At 50.6% G+C, this 22,949-nt stretch overlaps 1 protein-coding gene across 2 annotated transcripts in view; it reads right to left on the bottom strand.

Annotated features, from left to right (window-relative positions):
* The window catches only part of SLC6A13 (solute carrier family 6 member 13), a 32,945-nt gene that overhangs the window by 8,150 nt on the left and 1,846 nt on the right, over positions 1-22,949 (bottom strand). For both annotated transcript variants that reach the window (XM_029205269.1, XM_029205268.1), the window contains 6 exons: positions 22,140-22,346; positions 12,669-12,803; positions 9,684-9,824; positions 6,109-6,193; positions 5,351-5,483; positions 4,373-4,507 (listed from right to left, as the gene is read on the bottom strand). In XM_029205269.1, the coding sequence (XP_029061102.1) occupies positions 4,373-4,507; positions 5,351-5,483; positions 6,109-6,193; positions 9,684-9,824; positions 12,669-12,803; positions 22,140-22,341 (831 nt within the window). In that variant the 5' untranslated portion in view covers positions 22,342-22,346. The remainder of the gene's footprint in view (positions 1-4,372; positions 4,508-5,350; positions 5,484-6,108; positions 6,194-9,683; positions 9,825-12,668; positions 12,804-22,139; positions 22,347-22,949) is intronic.

The raw sequence follows: 22,949 nt of genomic DNA, 5'->3' as shown, positions 1-22,949 counted from the left end.
GGGGTCTTGGAATTTATTTCAGAAGCTGGAGAAAGAAAGGGCAGGAATGAAAGGAGAGAAGCCGAGGACAGGCCACAAAACTCCGAGGACGCCCCGGGCCGAGGACGTGCCTCGGGGAGCCTGGCTGTTCCTTTGCAACGTCTCAAATCCTATCCTCTTCTAAACCTGCCCCAGACTCTGCGAGGAGAGTCCTCCCAGGAAGACCCAGTGGCCTCTGGTCTGAAGGTCACTGTTCCTTTTTGTTCATTATCACAGCCCCAAGCGCGGGTTGCTGTGGCAAGAGGTTCTGAGGTTGTACAGGAAGGATCCCGCCAGGCTGGGATGGAGGGCCAGGGAGGTGTCTCCAGGCCGGTTATCCAGGACGCAGCCCCGGACCTGCCCAGCCTCGGGCCCCCGAGGCCTACTCCCCGTGCCTGGCGGGGCCCAGGCTGCAGCCTGACCCGCCGTCCACGCAGGAAACTCTGTTCCCTTGGAGATGTTCCGTGGCTGCGCACGTGCAGATCCCACGGTTAGGAAGTGTTGCAGACTTGGGCTTGGGAAGAAGAAACAAGAAAAACTGTGACTTGGCAGGTCACCTCGCCCGGAGGGGGAGAGACTAAGACCGAGTTGGGAGGAGAGGTTGAGGAGAACGGAGCAAAAGGCAGCAGGAGGCCTGAGAGCTCAGAGTGCGGGGCTCAGACTGGCTGGAGGCTGGCGAGCCGGCTCCGCGCAGCTGCTCCTGGCCAGCCTGCTGCGGCGGGAGAGCCGCGGGGCCGCGGGAAGGGCCGGAGGACAGCAGGGCAAGCCATTCTCTACCCACCACAGGCGACCTGCCACGTGCCCCGTCCGGGAGCCCTGGTTTCGGGAACAAAGCTCCAGGGTGTGTTTGGCTGGCGCAGAAGACTGCCCGACAATACAAGCGAAAAACGCTTCAGGGAGAGTGGGCTAAAGAGAGGTCTTGGAGGGGCGACAGAGGAAGAGAGAATTTCTAGAAGATCCAGGAAAGATGTTTTCAACCTGAGTCCAACCCCAAGGACTACTACATTTTCTATTTTCAGGAAGGCAATCGTATGTAAGCCTGGGCTTTGGAGTCAAACTGAACTGAGTTCAGTTCCTAACTCTGTTAATAACTAGCTGTGTGATCTTAGGCAAATCACTTAACCTCTCTAAACCTCACTTTTCTCATCAGGAAAATGGGTAAAATAACAAGTAAAATAACAAATGGGTATATTAAGAAATAGAATGGGTAAAATAACAAATAAAATAATGTATGTAAAATGCCTAACACATAAAGAAATATTAGTTCCCTATCCCACTTCAGAATTAATTCTAGAATAATAAAAATCAGCCCTTAAAACTAAGCATTCATATTCTTTGGGAAATGTATATCATGGTGATTAAGGCAGAAGACCCCCAAAAGATGACTTGGGATGAAACCCAAGCTCCCCCTCCACGCTTGTTTCGTAGTTTGGGGCAAATTTCTTAACTTTTCTAAGCTCCAATTTCTTCATCTGTAAAATGAGGCTACACCTAACTCGTGGGATTAGTGTGAGGTCTAAACTGTCTTGTGCACCTAGGGAAGGGCCTGGCAGACAGTAAGCACATAATACACGTGTCAGCTATTGGCCTATTTGTCGTTGCTGTTATTTTAAAGAAGCAACTCACCTTCCAGTAATAATAAGGTCCCGTAGGTTTCAATGCACGACATCAAAATGAAAAGACTCGTTCTAATCAATGGCTCCAACCTCCTTCCCTAAATAAACCCTTCCTTAGAGAGCTTAAGGTAGAGGTTTCAGGTGTTCAACAAGGACTCTCCAGACACCCCGTCCCCAGCCCCTGTCCTTATTGATCTACCAAAGTGCAATGGAACAAAGCGTCAGGGTGAGGGAAAGAAAAAGCTCCAGGACCCAGCACACGCTGCACCAGCAGAGTCTCCCAGGGCCGCTCCCCAGTGGGAAAGAGATGGCGCTGGGGGGGCCGGGAGAGGCAGCAATCCCCCACCGCACAGCGGCCTGGCCAATGAGATAAACTCAGCAGTGTCTCCGCCTGGCTTCCACTCCAGACCGAGAGCTTGGCCGAGAGAGGCGCTCTGGTCTTTGTGCTGCAGGAATTTTGCAGCTTTCTCAAGTGCCAGGCAAATGCAGGTTGGCATTGGCACACTTCCTGGGGAGCGCCAGCTACTTCCCCTTAGGGCTCTGGCGGGGGGCATCCCGCCCTGCAGAGGCTGCTCTGCTCACTGACAGAAAGGTGGGCTTCAGCAGGAGGCCAGGACCAGCCGTTAGTAAGTCTGCTCGGAAGCTCAGGACCAAGCCTGGCTCTTGGAACGTCTCCCTCCCTGGGCTCAGAGGATTCTGAAGGCATCGCTCCCTGCACAGCCTGCAGCTGCCCAGGTTGGAAGGATGGTGTCCTGGAGAGAAGACTGAAAGAGGTCTTATTCCCTGCAGTAACCCAGACACAGAATTACGGCCTTTTAACTCTCAGACTTGAAGGCGCTCTGGTCCACCTTCTTCATATTTGCCAGCAGCTATTACGTAGCAAACGTTACACCTAGAACATACCTGGCACAAAACGGACGCTCAATAAATCTTTGCTGAATGAATGCGCTGCGAGAAAAACAAAGACGAGCAGACAGGACTTTGCCTTCAAGAGACCGTAAAACCTGTGGGACTTGTCATCATGCAGACCTGGATTCCAGGTGCAGGTGTGCGGATGGAAAGTTCTTTAAGCTCTCTAGGCCTTAATTTCCTGTCTATAAGATGGGGATACCTCATTGGTCAGCGGTGAGGATTAGCTGAAATAATGCATGTGACCCTCTTAACGATGCCAGGGCCATAGCGGGCGCTCAGCAGTTGTTAGCTAAAAAGCTGGTCAGGACAAACAGAGCGTCGATCACAGAAGCCATAGGTCAGTTCCAGAGATGCTGGGCCCTCTCTCCCTTTCTTCTTTCATTCCACCTGCCTGTCTCCCAGCCTGATCTCCAGGAGAAGGCGGCTTGCGTCTCAGCCACCGGTTCACACCGCTGCCCCAGAACCGCAGCGGCTCCCTCCTGCGTGAGGGATCCAAGCCGAACCCACACCCGGCCTCCGAGGCCTCGCCCGGCTCTGCTGCCCCGCAACCTCCTGCTTGCTGCCTGCCTTCCACCACGGCACTTTGGGTCCCGGCCTGCCGTTCCTTCCACGTGACCTTGGGCCCTGTTTGCTCATCTGTGCAGCGAGAAGTTTGCAGAGATGACGTTGGGGGTTTTCTAGCTTCAGCAGCTGCGTTTCTACAGTTTGGCTCCGAGGCCCGACTGCAGCCCTTGGGTCCACGGGGAGACGAGGTGGCTGCCCGTGTCTCTATCTGTCTCAGAAACGGGGGCAGGAGGGTGTGGGGAAAGAGCCCGGGCCGAGGCTGGGGAGGCTTCCGGGCTCGAGTGGTCTGCTGCTTCTGGGAGCCCTGGCAGCCGCAGGACTCAGGATGGAAGAGCTCGTAATTCATCCGGGGGTGCTGGGAGGCTTGAGAAGAGCCACCCCAAATTCTGCACAAGGGGAGCCACTGCCTTCGTGGGAACGGTCCCCGCCTTGGAGGGAGCTGGGGGGCTGTTCCCTCCTCTGTTGCCCCCTCTCACCTCTCAGCAGTGACAGTGCCGCTGCCTTACTATAAAAACGTACAAAAAGCCGTTCGATTTCTGGTTTGCTCTGAGCTGGGCGTCCCTTTCAGGGGCACAGCCCTTCCAGCCCAGGAGGAGGCCCCGGGAGGTGACCTCTGTCAGGGAAGCGGGCTCAGGCCACAGCTGGGCCGGGCGGGGCTCTGGGCTGTGCTCACCCACGGCCTCTCCACCCTCGGCCCCCTCCTGGCTTTGCTGGCCTTCAAAACGGCTGCCAAACAGAAGACGAGATCCCGGCAGAGGCTTCTCAGTACAGGCCCTGCCGTCCACACCCTCGGTCAGCAGACACCCCCCCTCCCGGAGGGTGGACCCTGAAGGAAGGGCCGGGGGGGAAGGGCCGGGGGCCTCTGGACAGCACACAGGAAACTCAGCACCACCAGCCAGCTGGCCCTGGGAGGCGCTGGGGGCCGTGGCCAGGAGCAGGCCTTGTGGGCAGAGGGCGGGACAGAGGGGCCAGTGGAGGGTCAGGAGAGAGAGAGCCTGCTCGAAATGAAAGGAGACACCCAGAAGGGATGGGAGGTAGTGGAAGGGGAGAGCCTGGGGGAAAGGCTGTTAGGACGCATTTACAGCCCCCCAGAAACACTACAAAACACCACGAGGGCCTCAGGGCCCCTGGGTTCCCTGGCAGCTGTGAACCCAGGAGGGGGAGATGCGTGGAGACACCCCCCCTCAGCGTGGATGCCTGGGGTTGTCCAGGAGCAGAGATGCCCAGCTGAGCACAGGGACGGCCCTGTCTGTGTGTCTTACCTGGGGGTCCCATAGACGCGTGAGGTTTGGGTACAGGTAAAACTGAATTCCTTGGGCGGCCCCAGGCAGCGTCACCCCTCGAATCAACAGGACCACCAGCATGAGGTAAGGGAAGGTGGCTGTGAAGTATACCACCTGGCCAAGGGGCAGAGGAGAAGGTAAGGAACTGGGGCAGCCAGCAGTGGGGGGACGGGGAGGGGGCAGGGGGAGGAGCCGCCAAGCCCACGGCAGAGGTCACCAGCTCACCTTCTGCGCCCTCCCGCTCCCCCCGCAGCTGCTCAGTCCTCAGCCTTCAGCCCTCCCCCCTCCCTCCGTCTCCCTGACACACACCCAGCAAACATCTGCTGAGTGACTGAGCGAACTTAGGCATGCTCCCAACAAGTTTAGAACAGTGGCAAGGGTCGTCGGGGACAAAAAGCTCTGTCACACATGACCCCTGTCCCCACAGAGCTCACAAGCTTAGCACAACCGGGCAGCCAGCTTAGGAGGGAAGCCTGGTCAGAGGCCGCCAGGGCAGGAGTCCAGGAGAACTCGGGATGCCCTCATGCACTCCAGGGCAACGAGTCTCCCCAGGGTCTCGGGGTGGCTGACAGTCATGTTGAGATTAATAGTCATGACGGAATTGCTTTCCCAAAGAACAGCTGTATGAAACGGGGAGCCGTGAACCGTGTTCAGTTTGCGATGTGCCCATACGCATGGTGCATTCCAAGATCAGATTCCTCCCCACGTGTCCCTCCTGCCTCTCTCTCTCTGTCCTCTCTCTCTCTCCCCTATTCCAGTTCCCCAAATACCAGAAGGACATACCATTGAATCCAGGAAAGGCACAGAATCAAGGAAGAGAGACATGTGAACTCTTCGTGGGGTCATTCCCTCCCATCCCCGACGAGGTACAACTTGGGGAACCCCTGGGTGGCTGAGGCCCCCGGGGGAGCAGGGTGGCCCAGGGAAGGGAGGGGCCTGGGGCCCTCGAACACAGACCTTGCCCGTGGACTTGACCCCCTTCCAGATGCAGAAGTAGCAGATGACCCAGGCAAGCAGGAGGCACAGGGCCAGCTCCCAGCGCAGGGCCCCCAGGTGCTGGATGCCGTCCGAGATCTTCAGGACCCGCCTCCTGGGGAGAGAAGGGTGAGCGACTGCACCTGTGCTGCTGGCCTCAGCTCGTCCGGGCAGCGGAGCCGGGCCTCCGGCTCTGGTCCGAAGGCTTGTCGGCTCCTTCACTCTGATCCATGAGGCTCTGCTTTGCCCAGAGATGGGAGTAGACAGAGAGGAGGCAAAGACAAACTGTTCCCAGGTGGGTTTGCTCTGGCAGGCTGAGGACCAGTTTAACCCAGAGAAGGGGGTGCGAACCCGTATTTTCTCAACCGGAGGGTTAGGATGCTTTGATATGAGGAACCATGTCTTCGGTGAATGCCAATATTTCGGGGAGGGGCAGTAGAAGCAACACACATGCAGCCGCAGGGGAGGGCGGACCCACATGGCGGGCGGGGGTGGGGTGGGGTGGGGGCGGGGGGTGGGGGGTGGGGCAGGGTGGGGGTGGGGAGTGGGGGCGAGGAGAGCCTCTGGAAGAGTCCTGCCCTAACCACAAATACAGGCACGGCAGGAAAAAGCCACTCGGGTGACGGCGCCACCAAAGGAGGAGGCAGAATCTCGTCCCCTGCAGCCCGTGGGGTCCCCAGCCCCGCGCCCGTCTATGGGACACGCCACCCACACTGCGATGGGGCAGGGGCCTCACTTACTCCCAGAACTCGATGACGGGAGAGGTGGCGTTCTCAGAGCTCACGTTCACGGAGCTGCTGGCCCTCTGGAACTCCACGCAGTGCTCTGCCGGGGGTCCAGGGCGGGGCGGGGAGCGAGAGAAACATCACTGGCCAGTATGTAACATGAGCAGAGAGTGGGGCGAAATTTCAGGAGACTGGGAAGCACGGTATCTGGGCTGAAGGTGCCTAAACAAAACAGCCTCATAATAAAACACAAAACGAAACACATAATGACCTCAACAAAGCCACTGCACCCTCTCCCACTTCTCCGGGGTGGAGCCAGGGCGGGGGTGGGTGGGTGTAGCACATTCTCATTAAAGCACCATCAGGCGGCCTCAGGAAAGATGCTTTGCACGCCATCAGCTTCAAACATACGAATATTTCTGGGCCACTGTCCTGTAGAGAGTGGCCTTTGAGGAACAATAAGGATGCCTTCTGGGGAAGTGATGTAGCTGACAGCTAAGAGCACAGGTACAGATCAGAAGACTTTGGCTTGAATCCCTGCCCCCCTCCGGTTATTCACTGTGTGGCTTTCTAAGCCTCACTTCTGTGGTCTCTAAATGTACACGGGGGGACTTCCCTGGTGGTGCAGTGATTGGGAATCCGCCTGCCAATGCAGGGGACGTGGGTGCCATCCCCGGTCTGGGAAGATCCCACATGCCATGGAGCAACTAAGCCCGTGCGCCACAACTAATGAGCCTGTGCTCTAGAGCCCGCGAGCCACAACTACTGAGCCCATGCACCTAGAGCCTGTGCTCTGCAGCAAGAGAAGCCACCGCAATGAGAAGCCCGAGCACCGAAACGACGACCCAACGTAGCCAAATATAAATAAATAAATAAATTTAAATGAATGAATGTACATGAGAAGATCCCAGTGTTGACTGATAGCGGAGACTGCCCGGCACTCCATAAATAGTGGCTCTTAATTACCCATCTACGACTATGGACTTTTCACAAAGTGTTCACACTCTTCTTTACGTTTTATTAGGACAGTAATCCTGGGAAGCATCAATAAAGACAGACAGCGTCCCCCGCTGTGCACACATGAAAGCTGATCTTCTTAGAAACGGCCCAGCATCGCTTGTCTGTGATGACGTGAAGGCTGGGATCCAGCTCAGCAAATTGTGTATGTTCCACCTTCAGAAAATCTGGGATCCGACCCTTCCCGTTACAGGTGTGACCACCAGTCTGGTGCAGGTCACCACGGCTCCCAGCTCCCTGATGGGCCCAGTTTCTGCTCTTGCCTCCACAGTCAAATCTCCAGAGAGCAGCCAGAGAGGCTTTGCTCAAACTTCAGTCATGTCGTGGCTCTATGTCTTGTCCCAGGTCAGAAACCTCCAAAGGGTTTCCCATCGCACCCAGAGAAAGGCCCAGACCTCATCATCGCCCTCAAGGCCCCATTCAATCCACCCCTCTCCTACTGCCCCACCCCCGCTCACCTGCCCTGCTGCCCCCTGGATGCCACCCCACTTCTGCACTGCTGCTTCTCCTACCTAGTATCTGCCTCCACACGCCCTCCTCCTTCAGAGCATGACCCAGCGTCACCTTCTCAGAGATGCCTTCCCCGATGACCCTATTTAAAATTACACCCCACCCCTAAGATTCCCAGTCTCTCCTCCCCGTTTAGTTTTCTGCACAGCAGTGCCTCTAGCATGACACATGGGATGCACTGATTTTGTTTCTGGTCTGTCTTCTGCCACTAGAATGAAAGCCACGAGGGTAGGAGCTCTATTTCTGCACCTTGCATGTCCCCGGAACTTGGAACAGAGCCTGGGGTAGAGCCAGGGCTCCACACACATCTGCCGAACCACGGGATATTAGCAGAGCCCTCTCTCCTCCAAACCAAGTCACTTTCCTTGAAGCCTCAGCACACCCAAAAGGGCTGTTTCTTCCGGACAGGATGGGATGTCCTGTACTACTCAAGATGCTAGGCTCCGAGGACTCCAGACTCACCAGGAGAAACGCCCAAAATGTCATGGAGCCAAAGCCCTGGATATTGAATTTGCCTCAGAGATGCTCCCCCTGCCAAGTCAGCCAGAAGCACACAGGCCTGATGATGGCCTGAGGCCAAGCCCCTGGGCACCAGAAAGGCAGAAACTTTCTATAAGAGGAACCGCACTGAGACCTGGATAAAATCCCCATCTGAGAAGCTGGCTGTCAGGGCGGACTTTAGTGCACAGAGAAGAAAGAAAGAGAGAGAGAGAGAGAGAGAGAGAGAGAGAGAGAGAGACGAGGGAGGGAGGGAAGAAGGAAAGAAGGGGGAAGGAAGAAAAAACACATAATAAAGAGAATATTAGAATAAAACAGATTTTAAAAACTTGATTCATTCCATGAATATTTTTTGAGAGCTCATGATGCTAAGTGCAAAAGGTGTAGAGATGAAGACACCATTTTTGCCCTCAAGATCTTGCAACAAACAGAGGAAAAGCGGGGTGAGTGCCACAGTCAAGGGCCGCAGCCCGTGTAGGTACTAGCAGACGCACTCAAGAAGAACCTAGCAGATCCTGGGGTGTCAGGGGCGGTACCTCCAAGATCTGACTTTTCACTTGACAAGTAGTGGGACAAAGTGGTGACAAGGGAATGAAAGCCTGGAGAGGCAGCATAAAATATGAGGGCAAGGGGGCCTTGAACACCAGGATAAACGTGCAAAACCACTTCCCTGGCAAGTGAGTAAAAGATTCACACTCTAGCTCAGAACTGAGTAACTTATCTGAACAAGAAAAAGTCCATCATGGCACAGGTAGGGCCTCACTGACAGGCATGAGAGGTGTTTGGACATTGGGAGCAGGACAGTGTCCCCCTGAGCGGTCCAATAGGGCAGTGACAGCCACGTGTGGCTATTTACATTAAATTAATTTAAATTAAATAAAAACTTTAAAATTCAGGTCCTCACACGCACTAGCCATGTTTCAAGTACTCGACAGCACGTGTAGCCAGTGGCTACCGTATCAGAGAGTACAAAGCACATTTCACCACCACAGGTAGTTCTTTTGGAAAGCACTACCCTAGAAATTTTTAATTTGTATTTTTAATTTAACATTTTCTTTCAATTCATTAGACTTAGTAGTTCTATCGCCATAGAGGCTCTTGTCTTAAAAGAAAATCACAGGAGAAAATTAATTGCTATGGTAAATTATATTGATGCCATACAAAACAGCTTATCCCTGGTTAAATCCACATGACTTGGGAGTTGGAAAGGCCTAACATAGTATCAGAAAGAAGACATGAAGAATAAATAAATGATAAAACAATATATCCATATATCAAACTAACCACGTTTCAAATCAAAATCCATAAAGGGCTAAACTGCACAAAAAGAAGTTAGTTCTATCTTCTTAATAACATTGATTGAACACATGAATTTTTTTGAAAATGTCTGTGATATTTTTCCTGTGACGCTGGTGGACTCTCGCTCTTATCTTTGACATAAGACCTCTGTCACCTCCTTGGCAGATTTCTAGCATGTCCCAGGTGAAGGATGGGGCCTGGGGACCAGGATATGGGGACAATCCTTCTCCTGGTCACCGCAGCAGAGCAGGTGGAGGTGACCTCACCTGTGTTCCAGTCGTGGCGGCAGCTCCCCCAGGGCAGGTCGATGGTGAAGCTGCTGAAGAGGTAGAAGAGGGCCCAGGCCAGGACGATGATGTAGTAGATGTTGAGGAGGATGACAATGGTCTGGGAGGCATAGCCGATACCTGGGTGGAGGCACACGGGGCTGGGGACACGGGGCAGGTTTCTGGCTCCGCCCACCCCTGCTCAGGAGAGGGTCTGTGCTCCCCTGTGAGTGTCCTGAGACACGGGGTATGGGGTCTGGGCTCCTGGCTCGCTGCCCCCTCCCGTCGTGCAGCCCCCCCAGGCCAGGCCGGGCTTCCTCCCATCTCCTGCTGCCCTGCCCCGCTGCCTGTACGCTTTCATCTGTATGCTGCAAGCTCACGGATTCTAAGCTGTCTTACAAATGTATAAGGCTAACTCCGAGATTCCAATAGCTAATGTTCCCTGGAATTCGTCTGATATATTTCTGAAATGTAAAAACATGCGTTAAGGGAATTCCCTGGTGGCGCAGTGGTTAAGAATCCGCCTGCCAACTCAGGGGACACGGGTGCGAGCCCTGGTCCGGGAAGATCCCACATGCCGCAGAGCAACTAAGCCCGTGCGCCACAACTACTGAGCCTGCGCTCTAGAGCCTGCAAACTACAATTGAGCCCGCGAACCACAACTACTGAAGCCCATGCGCCTAGAGCCCGTGCTCCACAACAAGAGAAGCCACTGCAATGAGAAGCCCGTGCACCGCAACGAGGAGTAGTCCCCACTCGCTGCAACTAGAGAAAGCCCGCACGCAGCAACGGAGACCCAATGCAGCCAAAAAATAAAACTAAAAAAAAAAAAACACGCGTTAAAAGCAGGAAGAGACAGTTCACAGAGGAGCACACACACACAGGCAATGAACATCCTCACAACACACTCATCCTCCCTAATAATCGTAGGTGTGCAAAATGATGAGCTACCATTCTGCATCTGCAACACTAGTGAACATGTTTACAAATGATATAACTCAGTGATTACCAAACTTGTCCACATAGTAGTAGAATTACCTGGGAATATTTTAAAAATTCCAAAGCCCAGAGCAGACCCCAGACCAATTTAATAACAATCTCTGGGGGTGGGGTACAGGCCTCAGGATGTTTGGAAGGTCCTGGGGTGACTCCAGTGTGCAGACAAGTTTGGAAATCAGGGATATAACTCAGAGCTGTTAAAGATACGGAGGAAAGACGCTTACTCAAGTCCGGTGATGTGTACGTCAGCATAACCCTTCCATAGAACAACTTAATAAGCATGGTCAAGGGACATCAACTTGGTTGTCCATTTGATCCAGTGATCGTAATCCTGAGAATTTATCCCAAGGAAATAACTCCAAAAAAAGGGGGTAACGGCTACCTCTACAAAGATACACGATAGCAGAATATCAATTTATCAGGGATGGAAAATAAGCAAAAAGCCCAGAACAGAGAATCGTTAAGCCAATTATGATATATCCCCTTGATGGAAGTTCATGCAATCACATGACTGTTGTGTAAAAAATGGAAAATAACACTAACTAAAAAACAGAGGGACTTCCCTGGCTGTCCAGTGATTAAGACTCTACGCTCCCAGTGCTGGGGAGGGTTCAATCCCTGGTCGGGGAACTAAGATCCCACTTGCCACACGGCGTGGCCAAAAAAACCACAAAAACGACAGAAACAGAAACTGTGTATATTTCATATTAATAGATATGTAAACTTTATATATAGAGAAAGAAATAATGAAGTAAATCTCTCCAAACTGGAAACAACCCAAATGTTCTTCAGTGGGTGAATGGTTAAATAAACCATAGGACAACCATCCACACCATGGAATACTGCTCAGTAATAAAAAGGAATGAACTATTGATACAAGAGCATTCTGGGTGGATCTCAAGGGCATCATGCCGAGTGAAAAAGCCAGTCTCAAAAGGTCACATACTATATGATTCCATTTATGTAACATTCCCCAAATGACAAAATTATAGAGATAGAGAGCAAGTTAGTGGCTGTCAGAGGTTATAGGGGTGGGGAGGGGAAGGGTTAGTGTGACTATGAAGGGGCAGCAGGATGGAGATCTCCGTGGTCATGGAACAGCGGTGGTGTTTGCACGAATCAACACAAGTGATAGAATTACACAGAATTATACGCACACACACACACAAGCAAGTGCATGGAAACGGGTGCGATCTGAGTAAGGTCTGCGGATTGTACCGATGTCCATTCCCAGGTTTTGATATTGTCCTATTTACCATTGAGGAAAATGAAAATGTCACTGGGTGAAATGTACACGTGACCTCTCTGGGCTACTTCTGCAACTTTCTGTGAACATATAATTGTTTCAAAATGGAATCTTAAAGAAAATCTTATATAGAGAGAAATATTGAAATAAAACATCCTAAGTTTTAAATAGCTATTGTGTCAAGATGGTAGAATTAAAAAAAAATTTTTTAACACCTTTATTGGAGTATAATTGCTTGACAATGGTATGTTAGTTTCTGCTTTATAACAAGTTGAATCAGCTATACATATACATATATCCCCATATCTCCACCCTCTTGCGTCTCCCTCCCACCCTCCCTATCCCACCCCTCTAGGTGGTCACAAAGCACCGAGCTGATCTCCCTGTGCTATGTAAACATTTAATCTATTTATTTATTTGGCCACGCCACGCAGCTTGTGGGATCTTAGTTCCTCCACCAGGGATTGAACCTGGGTCCCTGGCAGCGAAAGCACAGAGTCCTAACCAGTGGACCGCCAGAGAATTCCAAAGATGGTAGAATTATTATTTTTTTCTCATTAAAATTCTCTTTTTAGGGAATGCTCTGGCAGTAATTCAGTCTTGGGCCCACGGTGGAAGGTTTAACATAAAGACACAGCGTCTTATCTGTATCAGCACTGCTGATAAACCACCCAGTTATTCCAAACAAGGTTTATAACCACTAGTGCAGAGACTCTGGAGTCGGGCACAGAGCTACTCACCCTCAAAGATGGGGCAGATCTTCCTCCAGGCTGTGATGCCCCCCTGGCTGGTGTACTGGCCCAGTGCTGTCTCCAGGAGAAAGACAGGAATGCCACAGGTAAAGAGGAAGATGAGGTAGGGGATGAAAAAGGCACCTGCGGGTGGGAAACAGGCTGTCCATTACGTGGCACTAGCCTCCTTGTGGTCCACGGTCATCTCTCCCCCTTGCCACCCCATGCTTCCAGTCAGAATCCCGGGGATGAGGACTGCGCAAAATGGCGGGGACATCTGTCTAGATGTCTGGAGCCACGGCAGAGATCAGGTGTCACCAAGTTACTTAGGACCTAGCCAGCCACTTCCTTCACTCTGAAGTTTCCATCTATACCTTCCAAGGTTTGCTCCCCATCAACTTCAGTTGCTGCCCTAATAACACATAGCTTGTGGCCATAGAAGAAGCTCACTGAGTCACAGATATCCAGGAGCATTCCCACAGCCCACAGTCTATAATTTTTGTCAAGGAAATGATTGCTCTCAATGTTAGAGAGGGGCTTTTAGCAGACTGAAATCAGATTTCCCTTAGTAATCCTTTCTGCTTCTGTTTTCACAGTCACTGCCTGAGACAAGTCGCTGGCATTTGCTCCACCATAGACCTCCATCTGCTGGCAACTGGGCAGGGGAGTTCACCGGAGAGAGTCCCGGGGGAGAGACGTGCACAGAGAGACCCAAGTGCCTGCAGAGCGTCCCCTACGAGCTTGAGTGCTGGTCAGCACATGCGTGTGAGGACACTACCCAAGGAGAGGAAAGAATCCCTCAAGAAGATAGAGCCTGGTGGTGCTCACGCAAGGCTGGGGACATTCCAAAGACTTAAGGAAGACATGACACCAATTCTATACAAACCCTTGCAGAAAATTTAGAAGCAATTCTTTCCAACTCATTCTACGAAGCTAGCATTACTCTGATAACAAAAGTAGATAAAGACAAGAAAACTATAGATCAAACTTTCATGAACATAGATGCAAAATTCTAAACAAAATTTTAGATATCCAACAATATATATAAAAAAAGTAATACATAGTGGAGTTTATCCCTGGAATACAAAGTTGTTTTAACATTCAAAAAAAAAAATCAGTGGATCATATTAATAAATTTAAAAAGAAAAACCATATAATCATTTCAATAAACGCAGAAAAGTATTTGACCAAATCTAACAGACATTTCTGATTAAAAAAAAAAAACTCTCAGCAAGTGATGAATAGAAGGGAATAAAGGGCATCTACAAAACACCTACAGATAACATCATACTTAATGGTGAAAGACTGCTTAACCCCTAAGGTCGAGAGTAAGACAAGGGTGTCCAGTCTTACTATTTCTTACCACTTCTGTTCAACATTGGTTCCATCAATATTGATTCTAGTCAAAGCAAGAAGGCAATAAAAGGAATTAAAAGTTATTCAGATTAGAAGAGAAGAAATAAAACTGCTTTACTTGCAAATGACATGATCAACTATGTAGAAAATCCATTGGAATTTAAAATAGTCAAACTCATAGAATCAGAAAGTAGAATGGTGATTACCAGGGTCTGAGGAAGGGGGAAGCAGGGTGATGCCGGTCAAAGGGTATAAAGTTTCAGTTTTGCAAAATGAATGAATCCTAAGATCCACTGTAACCATAGTGCACATAGTGAACAATATTGAATTGTTTTCTTAAAATTGTGCTAAGAAGGTAAATCTTATGTTGTGTTCTTATCACACACAAAAAATTAAAATGATAAAAAGAGGACAGAAGGAAACTTTTGGACGTGATGGATATGTTTATGACATTGATTGTGGTGACAGTTTCACAAGTATATGTTTACCTCCAAACTCATCAAGTGGTATACATTAAATGTGTACAGCTTTCTGTACATTAGTCATACCTCAATAAAGTGTATTTAAAAAGAAAAGAAAGAAAATCCTTTGGAATGTACCAAAGAGCTGCTAGAATAAATAAGTTAATTTAGTGAGGTTACAAGATATAAGATCAGCATAAAAAATCAATTGTATTTCTTCTACTAGCAGCAAGCAATTATAAATTACAATTTAACAAATAATACCATTATAACAGCGTCAAAGAGATGAATTATTTAGGAATAAATTTGACAAAAGATGTGTACACTCATAACTGCAAAACATTGCTGAGAGGAATTAAAGAAGACCTAAATAAACGGTGAGGCATACCATGTTCATGGGTCAGAAGACTCAGTATTATTAAGATGTCAGTTCTTCCCAAATTAATCAATAGATTCACTGTAGTCCCAATCAAAATCCCAGCAGACTTTTTTGTAGAAACTGACAAACGGATTCTAAAGTTCGTATGAAAATGCAAAGAACCTAAAATAGCCAAACAACTTTGAAAAAGAAGAACTAAGTTTTAGGCTTACCTCTACCTTATTTTCATATTATTATAAAGATACAGTAATTAAAACAGTGTGGTTTTGGTGACAAAATAAACAAATAGATCGACAGAACAGAATAGAGTCCAGCAAAAGGGCCATGCACATTTGGACAATTGATTTTTGACAAAGGTGCAAAGGCAATTCATTGGAGAAAGGATAGTCTTTTTAATAAATGATGCTAGAACAAGTAGATACACATACACACAAAAAATAAATTTCAATCCATACCTTCATTTTATACAAATATTAACCCAAAATGGATCGTAGACCTAAGTATAAAACCTAAAACTATAAAACTTCTAGAAGAAAATATATGAGACCTCGGGTTAAGCAAAGATTTCTTTCATGTGACATCAAAAACATGAGTCATAAAAGAATAAATTCATAAACTGCACTTCATAAGAATTTGAAACTTCTGCTTTTCAAAAGACATTGTTAAGCAAAGGAAAAATATAAGACAGAATGAGAAAAAAAATTGCAAAATGCATATCTGATAAAGGACTTGTATCCAGAATATATAAAGAAGTAGCAAAATTCAATAATAAGAAAACAAACGACCTATTTTTTTTTTTTTTTTTTTTTGCGGTACGCGGGCCTCTCACTCTTATGGCCTCTCCCGCTGTGGAGCACAGGCTCCGGACACGCAGGCCCAGCAGCCATGGCTCACGGGCCCAGCCGCTCCACGGCATGTGGGATCTTCCCGGGCCGGGGCACGAACCCGCGTCCCCTGCAACGGCAGGCGGACTCTCAACCACTGTGCCACCAGGGAAGCCCTATTTTTTTTTAATGGTCAAAAGATTTGAACAGGTTTTCACCAAAAAAGATATGTGGGCTACAAATAAGCACATGAAATGATGTTCAACATCATTAGTCAATATAAATTTAAGTGACAATGAGGTAATGTTCACACCAATTAGAAAAGTTAAAATTAAAAAGACAGACCAAGTATTGGTAAAGTTGTGGAAAAGCTGGCACTCAGATACGCTGCTGGCAGGAAGGTAAAAATGGTACAACCATGTTGGAAACGTGTTCCGCAGTTTCTTAAAAAGTTAAAGGTGCCCCTATCATATAATCCCGCCATTCCACACTTCAGTGTTCCCTCAAAGGAGATGAAAGCACATGTTTATACAAAGGTTTGTACACAGAAGTTCTTAGCAGTTTCATCTGTAATAGCTAAAGCCTGGAAACAACCCAAATGTCCATCAACAGGAGAAGAGATAAATTGTAGTACATCCATATAATGGAATACTACCCAGTAATAACAAGAAAGGAACTACTGAGACATGAAAAAGATGGATGAATCTCAAAGTAATTATGCTGAGGGATAGAAGCCAAGTAAAGTATATACTGCATGATTCCATTTATAGAAAATTATAAGAAATGCAAACTACTGTATAGTTTGGAAACAACCTGGAAAACTAGGCCTGGAAACGACCTAAGTGTCCCTCAACAGATGCATGGATAAAGAAAATGCTATATGTGTAATGGAATATTATCCGGCCATAAAAACAGAAGGAAATTCTGCGTTTTGCAGCCACATGGATGGACCTCGAGGGTATTATGCTAAGTGAAATAAGTCACAGAGAGAAAGTACATACTGCACGTCCTCTCCTATGTGTGGAATTCATAGAGGCAGAGAGCAGAATGGTGATTACCAGAGGCTGGGGGTGTGAGGAATGCGGACATGTTGGTCAAAGGGGACAAACTTCGTTATAAGATAAACAATTTCTGGGGGTGTAACATACAGCATGGTGGCTGCAGTGAACTATACTGTCTTATATAGTTGAAAGTTCTTAAGAGAATAGATCTTAAGTGTTATCACCACCAAAAAAAAGGGTAATTATATGAAGGAATGAAGGTGTTAACTAACCTTACTGTGGTAATCATTTTGCAATACATACATGTATTAAATCATCATGTTCTACACCTAAACTTACTATCCATAATATATCAATAAAGCTGGAAAATAGTTATATTTTAAAAAAACAAAACAGGTTTTTGGTTGCATTGGGATGGGGTAGCAGAGGTCAGGGGTGGGAGAGAGGGAAGGAGGGAATTTGGGGGAGTGATGCACACATTCATTATCTTGATAGTGGTGATGGTTTCAAGGGTGTGTACCTATGTCGAAACTTATCCAACTGTACACTTCAAATGTGTGCAAGTTGTTGTAAGCCAATTATACCGTCATAAAATTGCTAAAACAAAAGTTAGTGGGGAAAAGGCTTCTCCAGCTCTTTGCCTCTAGTCCACACATCTGTAATTCAGGCACTGAAGGAAACGCTTGGTGACCACAAGGGCAAAGAAAGATCGTAAACAATTCAGGCACGTGAGTAGATAAATCAGTCCAAGGCTTGCTGGGCAGGAAGGGGAAATTAGGGAAGAGAGAACCCAGTAGCTGATATGAACAGTTCTGCTGGGAGCTGGAAACATCGCAGAGAGAGAGAGAGAGAAGACAGGGGGCAGGGGGGAGAGTTTTCAGCCTGGCTCAAGCCCCTCATCCCCATCTTTGTGCCACCTGCTCTTCCCCAATGAACCGAGCCAATGTTTAACCGCACTGGGTCCGGTGGTCAGTCTGCACCCCTCCCCCTCTGCCTCCTTGAGCTCCTGGGCAGCTGGCCAGAGGGGACAAGGTCCACACCCGCCAGGCCGAGTCACTGGGCCCAAACCGGGGAGGGAGTTAGGGAAGAGATAGAGCCCGGGAGGGACCCAGGTGCCCACCAGGGAGTCCTGGGGCACTGCCTCTTTCCCCACCGAAGCCCCAGTCACCACCACTCAAAGATGGAGCCACTCCTGGAGACGGAGGATGGAGTCACAGTTATTTGCTCCCCAAATCCCCCGTTTAGTCTCCTTGCCCAAATTCTAAAATGTCCTGGCATTTTTCCCCATGGGATGGGAGAGACCACATGCCCATCCTGGAAAGGAATCATTCTGCTGGACACCCTTCTCGATAGGAACACATTCTGCGGCGTCACCTGTAATGCTCCAGGTGACATTTTTTTAGGACAAACTGACGATATGCCACATGAGCAGCACAGGAGTGAACATGCATGAATATTACATGCTGTAATCAACACTGCTGGACCAATACTTGGCATTGCTTCATTAACTAAAAGTGGTGACCAGTTGTCACGTACTCATAAAATAACCGTGACTCTTACATGAAGAAAAACACTCCTTGTTTCTCTTCATTCTTTAGTATATCTACGGAGAACCTCAGGGCAAACGGGGGCCATCTAATGCCCTTGACATTGGTGTCCCCATGCTCCCTCTCCCTGACATCCAGAGGTGGGCTTTACTTGGCTATGGCCCTTCCCTCTAAGATCCCGGCTTTGAGAGGTCCAGCTGTGGTACATTCTGCTGTAGCCTCATGCGGGTCTCCAGCCCCAGGCAGCCTGGGTGTTGGGCAACTCAGTCTGCCGGTAGCCGGGGTCCAGGGAGCTGGAGGGCTTCCAGCTGAAGGCCCAGGTTCCGAAGCAGCCAGGACTTGGGTATTTGGGTAGAGCCACCAGTTATGTGAGAAAGAAGGACATCAAGGAGACTCCAAGCTTCTTAGCCTTGTAACCAGTCTGCTTCCCCCCTTAGTCCCCTGCAATCAGTTCTCAACACAGCAGCCAGACAGTGTACAAGTGTAAGACTGGCCCCTCTGCTCAAACCCCTGGCCCGCCTCCCCATCACTGGAGGGAAAGCCAGAGTCTCACAGTGGCTGACAAGCCCTGGGTGACCTGCCCCCCCAAAGTGACTCCCCTCCAGTGGCTCCCCAAACACGCCAGCCAACCTCCTGCTTTAGGGCCATTAACACCTGCTTCCTCTGCCTGGAGCACTTTCCCCCTAATATCCACGTGGCCGGCTCTCACTCACCGGCAAGACTTCACTCTAACGTTCTCGGTGTGGTCGCCCGCAGCCCCCCTCCTGTAGCACTCGGGAACTTCTGATATGCTATGTAATTTTCTTGTTTACTGTGTTTATTGTTTATTGTCTGTCTCTCACAGACAGACAAGGAGTGTAAGCCCCACAAGGACAGGGAAGGGGTCTGTTCTGTTTATAATTATCACAACAACTCGGAATAATTCCTGGCAGGTGGTGGGTCCACAGTAAGTCACTGTCGTTGGGTGACACAGTCCGGGCTTGGTTGGCCTGGCCTGACTGTCGAAAGCCATGGGGAGGGGGGCGGGCAGGTGCTCGGGATGGACTGGCCACAAGGCCTGGACGGCAGGGAGGGCGCTTATCTAGGAGGTGGCTGAGGCAGGCGCCCCCTGCACCCGTCTCCTGATGGATGCTGATTTTAGACAGGCTTCTTGGTACCACTTTCTCAGCATCTCTGGTTTTCGACTACAGTGTTTCACCGTTTCCCTGTTCCTCTATCATATGCTTGCCTCAGCCTTCTCCCTGCTCTGGGACTCACTTCTATTAGGATCTACCAAACGTTAAAGCTGGAAGGAACCGAAGAAGATATCACTTATATTTTTAGATTGGAACTGAAATTACGCTTTGGGGACGTTTTCCTCCCTGACTTCCCCACCAAACAAACATTAATGATAATAAAGTCCCAAGTTTATCCCCCCAGCCAAGCACAAAGGTGGCTATTTACGGCTATGAAGTTCAAGAAAGGGCCCAGAAAAAAGCAGGCTGATAACACACGTGACCCCGCGTGGTTCACCCCGTGACCCCAGCACCCTCCTGCAGAAGCTGCTCAGAACGTCCCTCTCGCCCCCAGGAGCCCAAGCCCCAATCTGAGAACGACGGGTTTAAATAAAATCACTAAAGCAGGAGGATGGGGTCAAACCAACCTAGATGGTCTCCGTCCTCCCCACCCCCTTCCCCATGTCGGCAGTGAAGGGTCCTGTCATAGGAGGCCTCCGTCCCCTCTTGACAAAGAGACGAGATGTGAAGTGTGGGACCCGTGCTCTGGGGGGAGGGGACGAGGGGGTAAAGGGGACAGAAAGGTTGAGCCTCTGGGAACACCAAAACCCGGAAAAGCGGGCCTGTCTGGGCCCCTCTACAGGCCACACGGGTCCCGGGTTTGTCCCCTTCACATTGGCAGGGGCGCCTCCCGCGTGTCCACCCGGTGGCCCTGGGTGACTCATGCCCTTCAGAGCAAACCCGGGCATCGGCCTCGGCCCCAGAGCCCCTCCGAGCACTTCCTCCAGCTGCTGTTGTCCATCAAGGAGAGAGAAGAGGAAGCCTGAGGCCTTGTGCCCTATCAGGGAAGAGACCGGGGTGGTGGCCTAAGGATTCTGCGGGCCGTTCCGTGAGCCCCGAAACGGCTCGTGGGGACCGGCGTGCTGGAGGGCTGGCTCTTCCCGGGCACGAGGTGGCCACCCTCCTGCCTCTGCTCCCCCCGAAGCACCCACGTGAGGGACCAGGGGCCGTGGACACGCTTGTTCCCGGCCTGCCTTTCCCCCGAGACGCGGCCACACCTCCCCGGGCCGCACAGACCTACACAGAGCCCCGAGGCGGAGCTCAGACGCAGGCCTCCCCTCGACAGGACGACCCCGTGTGCCCTGCCCAGGCCCTGCTCCCCTCTCCTTGCCCTCCTCAGCCCATTGGTTGGCACCAAGCCTGGGACCGCTCTCCCACCTCTTCGTGCCACTCCTGCTAATTCCCCAGCCACCCTCACCCAATTCCAGAGAGGCTTGGGGAAAGCGGCTCACCTCCCGACCTTCCTGCCGCGTGAGGAGCTAAGCTGGTTACCGGGTTCCAGACACGGAGCCCCAACGCCCGGCTTAGCCCCCAGACTCCTTCTCCTCCCTGAACGACAAGCCCCATCCCTCCGCCCTCGGGCCTAAATGTCTGAACAAGCCGCCGGAGGGTCCAGGGCTGGGTCGGGACCTCCCTCCTTCCCTCGCAATGTCAGCGGAGCAAAGTCCTGCGGCTTCAGGCTGCCGGCCAGGAAGTCTTGTGGAGAGGGAACACATCAGCCCATTCCCACCCCTCTGGAAAAATACAAGTTAACCTCCAACCCCACGGCCAATCCCCGGTTGCCACAATCCTGAAAGTAAGATTATGGGCTCAGAGCATCTGTGTGCTCACCCCCTTCCCATGCTCCCTCTTCCACCCCGCATCGTGGGCTTTATCTCCCCAAAACCACTGAGACTGGGCTCACACACGGAGGCTCCCACACCCCACAAAGGGGTAGGTGTGGCATTAGGGTTCCCTCCAGGCCTCGTGGCCCACAGAACTCCCACCCCCTCGGCCTGTCCCCGTGACCCACCTTGGCGTTTCCCCTCCTCTAGTGCAGGTTGCTGCCTCCCATAAAACCAGCCCTGGGAGCCCAGCCCCGCTAAGCTCTACCCACCAACAAGGGGACCTTCCGAGCCCACTGCTCGGCCAGAGCACTTCAGCACCTGGGAAATCCCTCTGGGGCTCCCCAGACGCCCAGGAGTGCCTGAAGGAGAGTCCCCGGTGGGAAAGTGACCAGCAACAGGGGCAGCGGAGTGGCTGCAGCGCCTGGGATGGCGGAGAATGAGAGGCAGGAGAGATGCAGGAAAGAGTTAAGAGTTCATGCTCCCCGCACACACATTTCAGTGGGAAAATCTTAAAGGAAGAGCCACTGGTATCAAAGGTGACACATGGGGGGACACATGTCACAGAGCAGGGGGAGGACAGGAAGCCACGGCTACGGAGTCTCGAGACCTCATGGGACAGTTGGGTGCCGACATCCTCTTCAGCATAGCTACCATTCGTTAGGCCCTTTGCACACGTGACCTCTACACGTTACAACAGCCTTGAAGGGCAGGTAGAACTATCTCCGTTTACAGCATTTACCTGAGCTCCCAAGGTAAGGCTTGCCCAAGATTACAGGGCGTAAGTAGCAGAGGCAGAATCCAAACTCCCATCCATCTGGTTCCCAGCCTATACCCATGTTTCTCTGAAGCCACAATAGGGACCCCCCAGGAAGTCGCCCCTCTGTCTAGGTGTCTCTCCTGCAGTGCCCTGAGGATCTTTCCAACTCCAGTATCCTCTGCATCCATGGGACTCCCCAGAGGGCAGTAAGTGCATGAGATGGAGACAGCCTTGGGGTGGGGGGTGGGGGCGAGGGTGACGCAGTGGGTCTCACCTCCCCCGTTTTTGTAGCAGAGGTAGGGAAACCTCCAGACGTTGCCCAGCCCGACGATCTCCCCGGCCACGGACAGCACGAACTCCACCTTGTTGTTCCAGTGCCCCCGCTGCAGGGCGCCGGCCTCCCCCGCCTTTTCCATGCCTGGGCACACTGGTTTTGTCTCTCCATTACTGGTTGTGCTCGAGACCCTGCTATCCATTCCACCTGGAAAACAAACAGGGCGCTCCGTTACTGCTGGGAAGCCTGGAAGGAAAGCTGCCCCCTTCCTTCGCCAGGAACTTCCCGAGGGAATAGAGCCCTGGAAGAGATGAATCCTACTCCTGTCCACAGATCCACGTCCTTCTTAGCATCTCTTGCTGGTAAAGGCTGGGTAACAGCTGCCGATCCCTTTCATGTCAGGAAGAAAGTGCTGACCCTGAGCCAAGAAGGTTCCCTAGAAGGTTCCCTAGAAGGTTCCTTGGGTGGGGCTTGTGGACATGGGGTGTTCATGTGCCCCAGGTTGTCGGAGTTCTCCCTTCCACCCTACAGCCAGCTTCGTCTGCATTAGCATGTGCCTCAGTTTCTCCATTCCATGTACTGGGACAGTCACAAGGATAGGAGTTGAATGTATCCTCAAAGTCATGAATTTCCCTTTTGGGAATGTACCCTAAAGACATAATTGTGATGGTTGGTAAAGATTCAGCACTGAGGAAGTTCATTGTTTATAAAAGTCAAATACTGGAAAGTATATAAAGGTTCAGAAATGGTAAATAGGTTAATAAATTAAGGCACGTACGATGCACTACTATAGAATCATGAAAAAATGTG

Source organism: Monodon monoceros, unplaced genomic scaffold, assembly GCF_005190385.1.
Source record: "Monodon monoceros isolate NGI ecotype Baffin Bay Population unplaced genomic scaffold, NGI_Narwhal_1 Super_Scaffold_6, whole genome shotgun sequence".
NCBI classification, from domain to species: domain Eukaryota; kingdom Metazoa; phylum Chordata; class Mammalia; order Artiodactyla; family Monodontidae; genus Monodon; species Monodon monoceros.
This window is presented reverse-complemented; position numbering and strand designations above follow the sequence as displayed.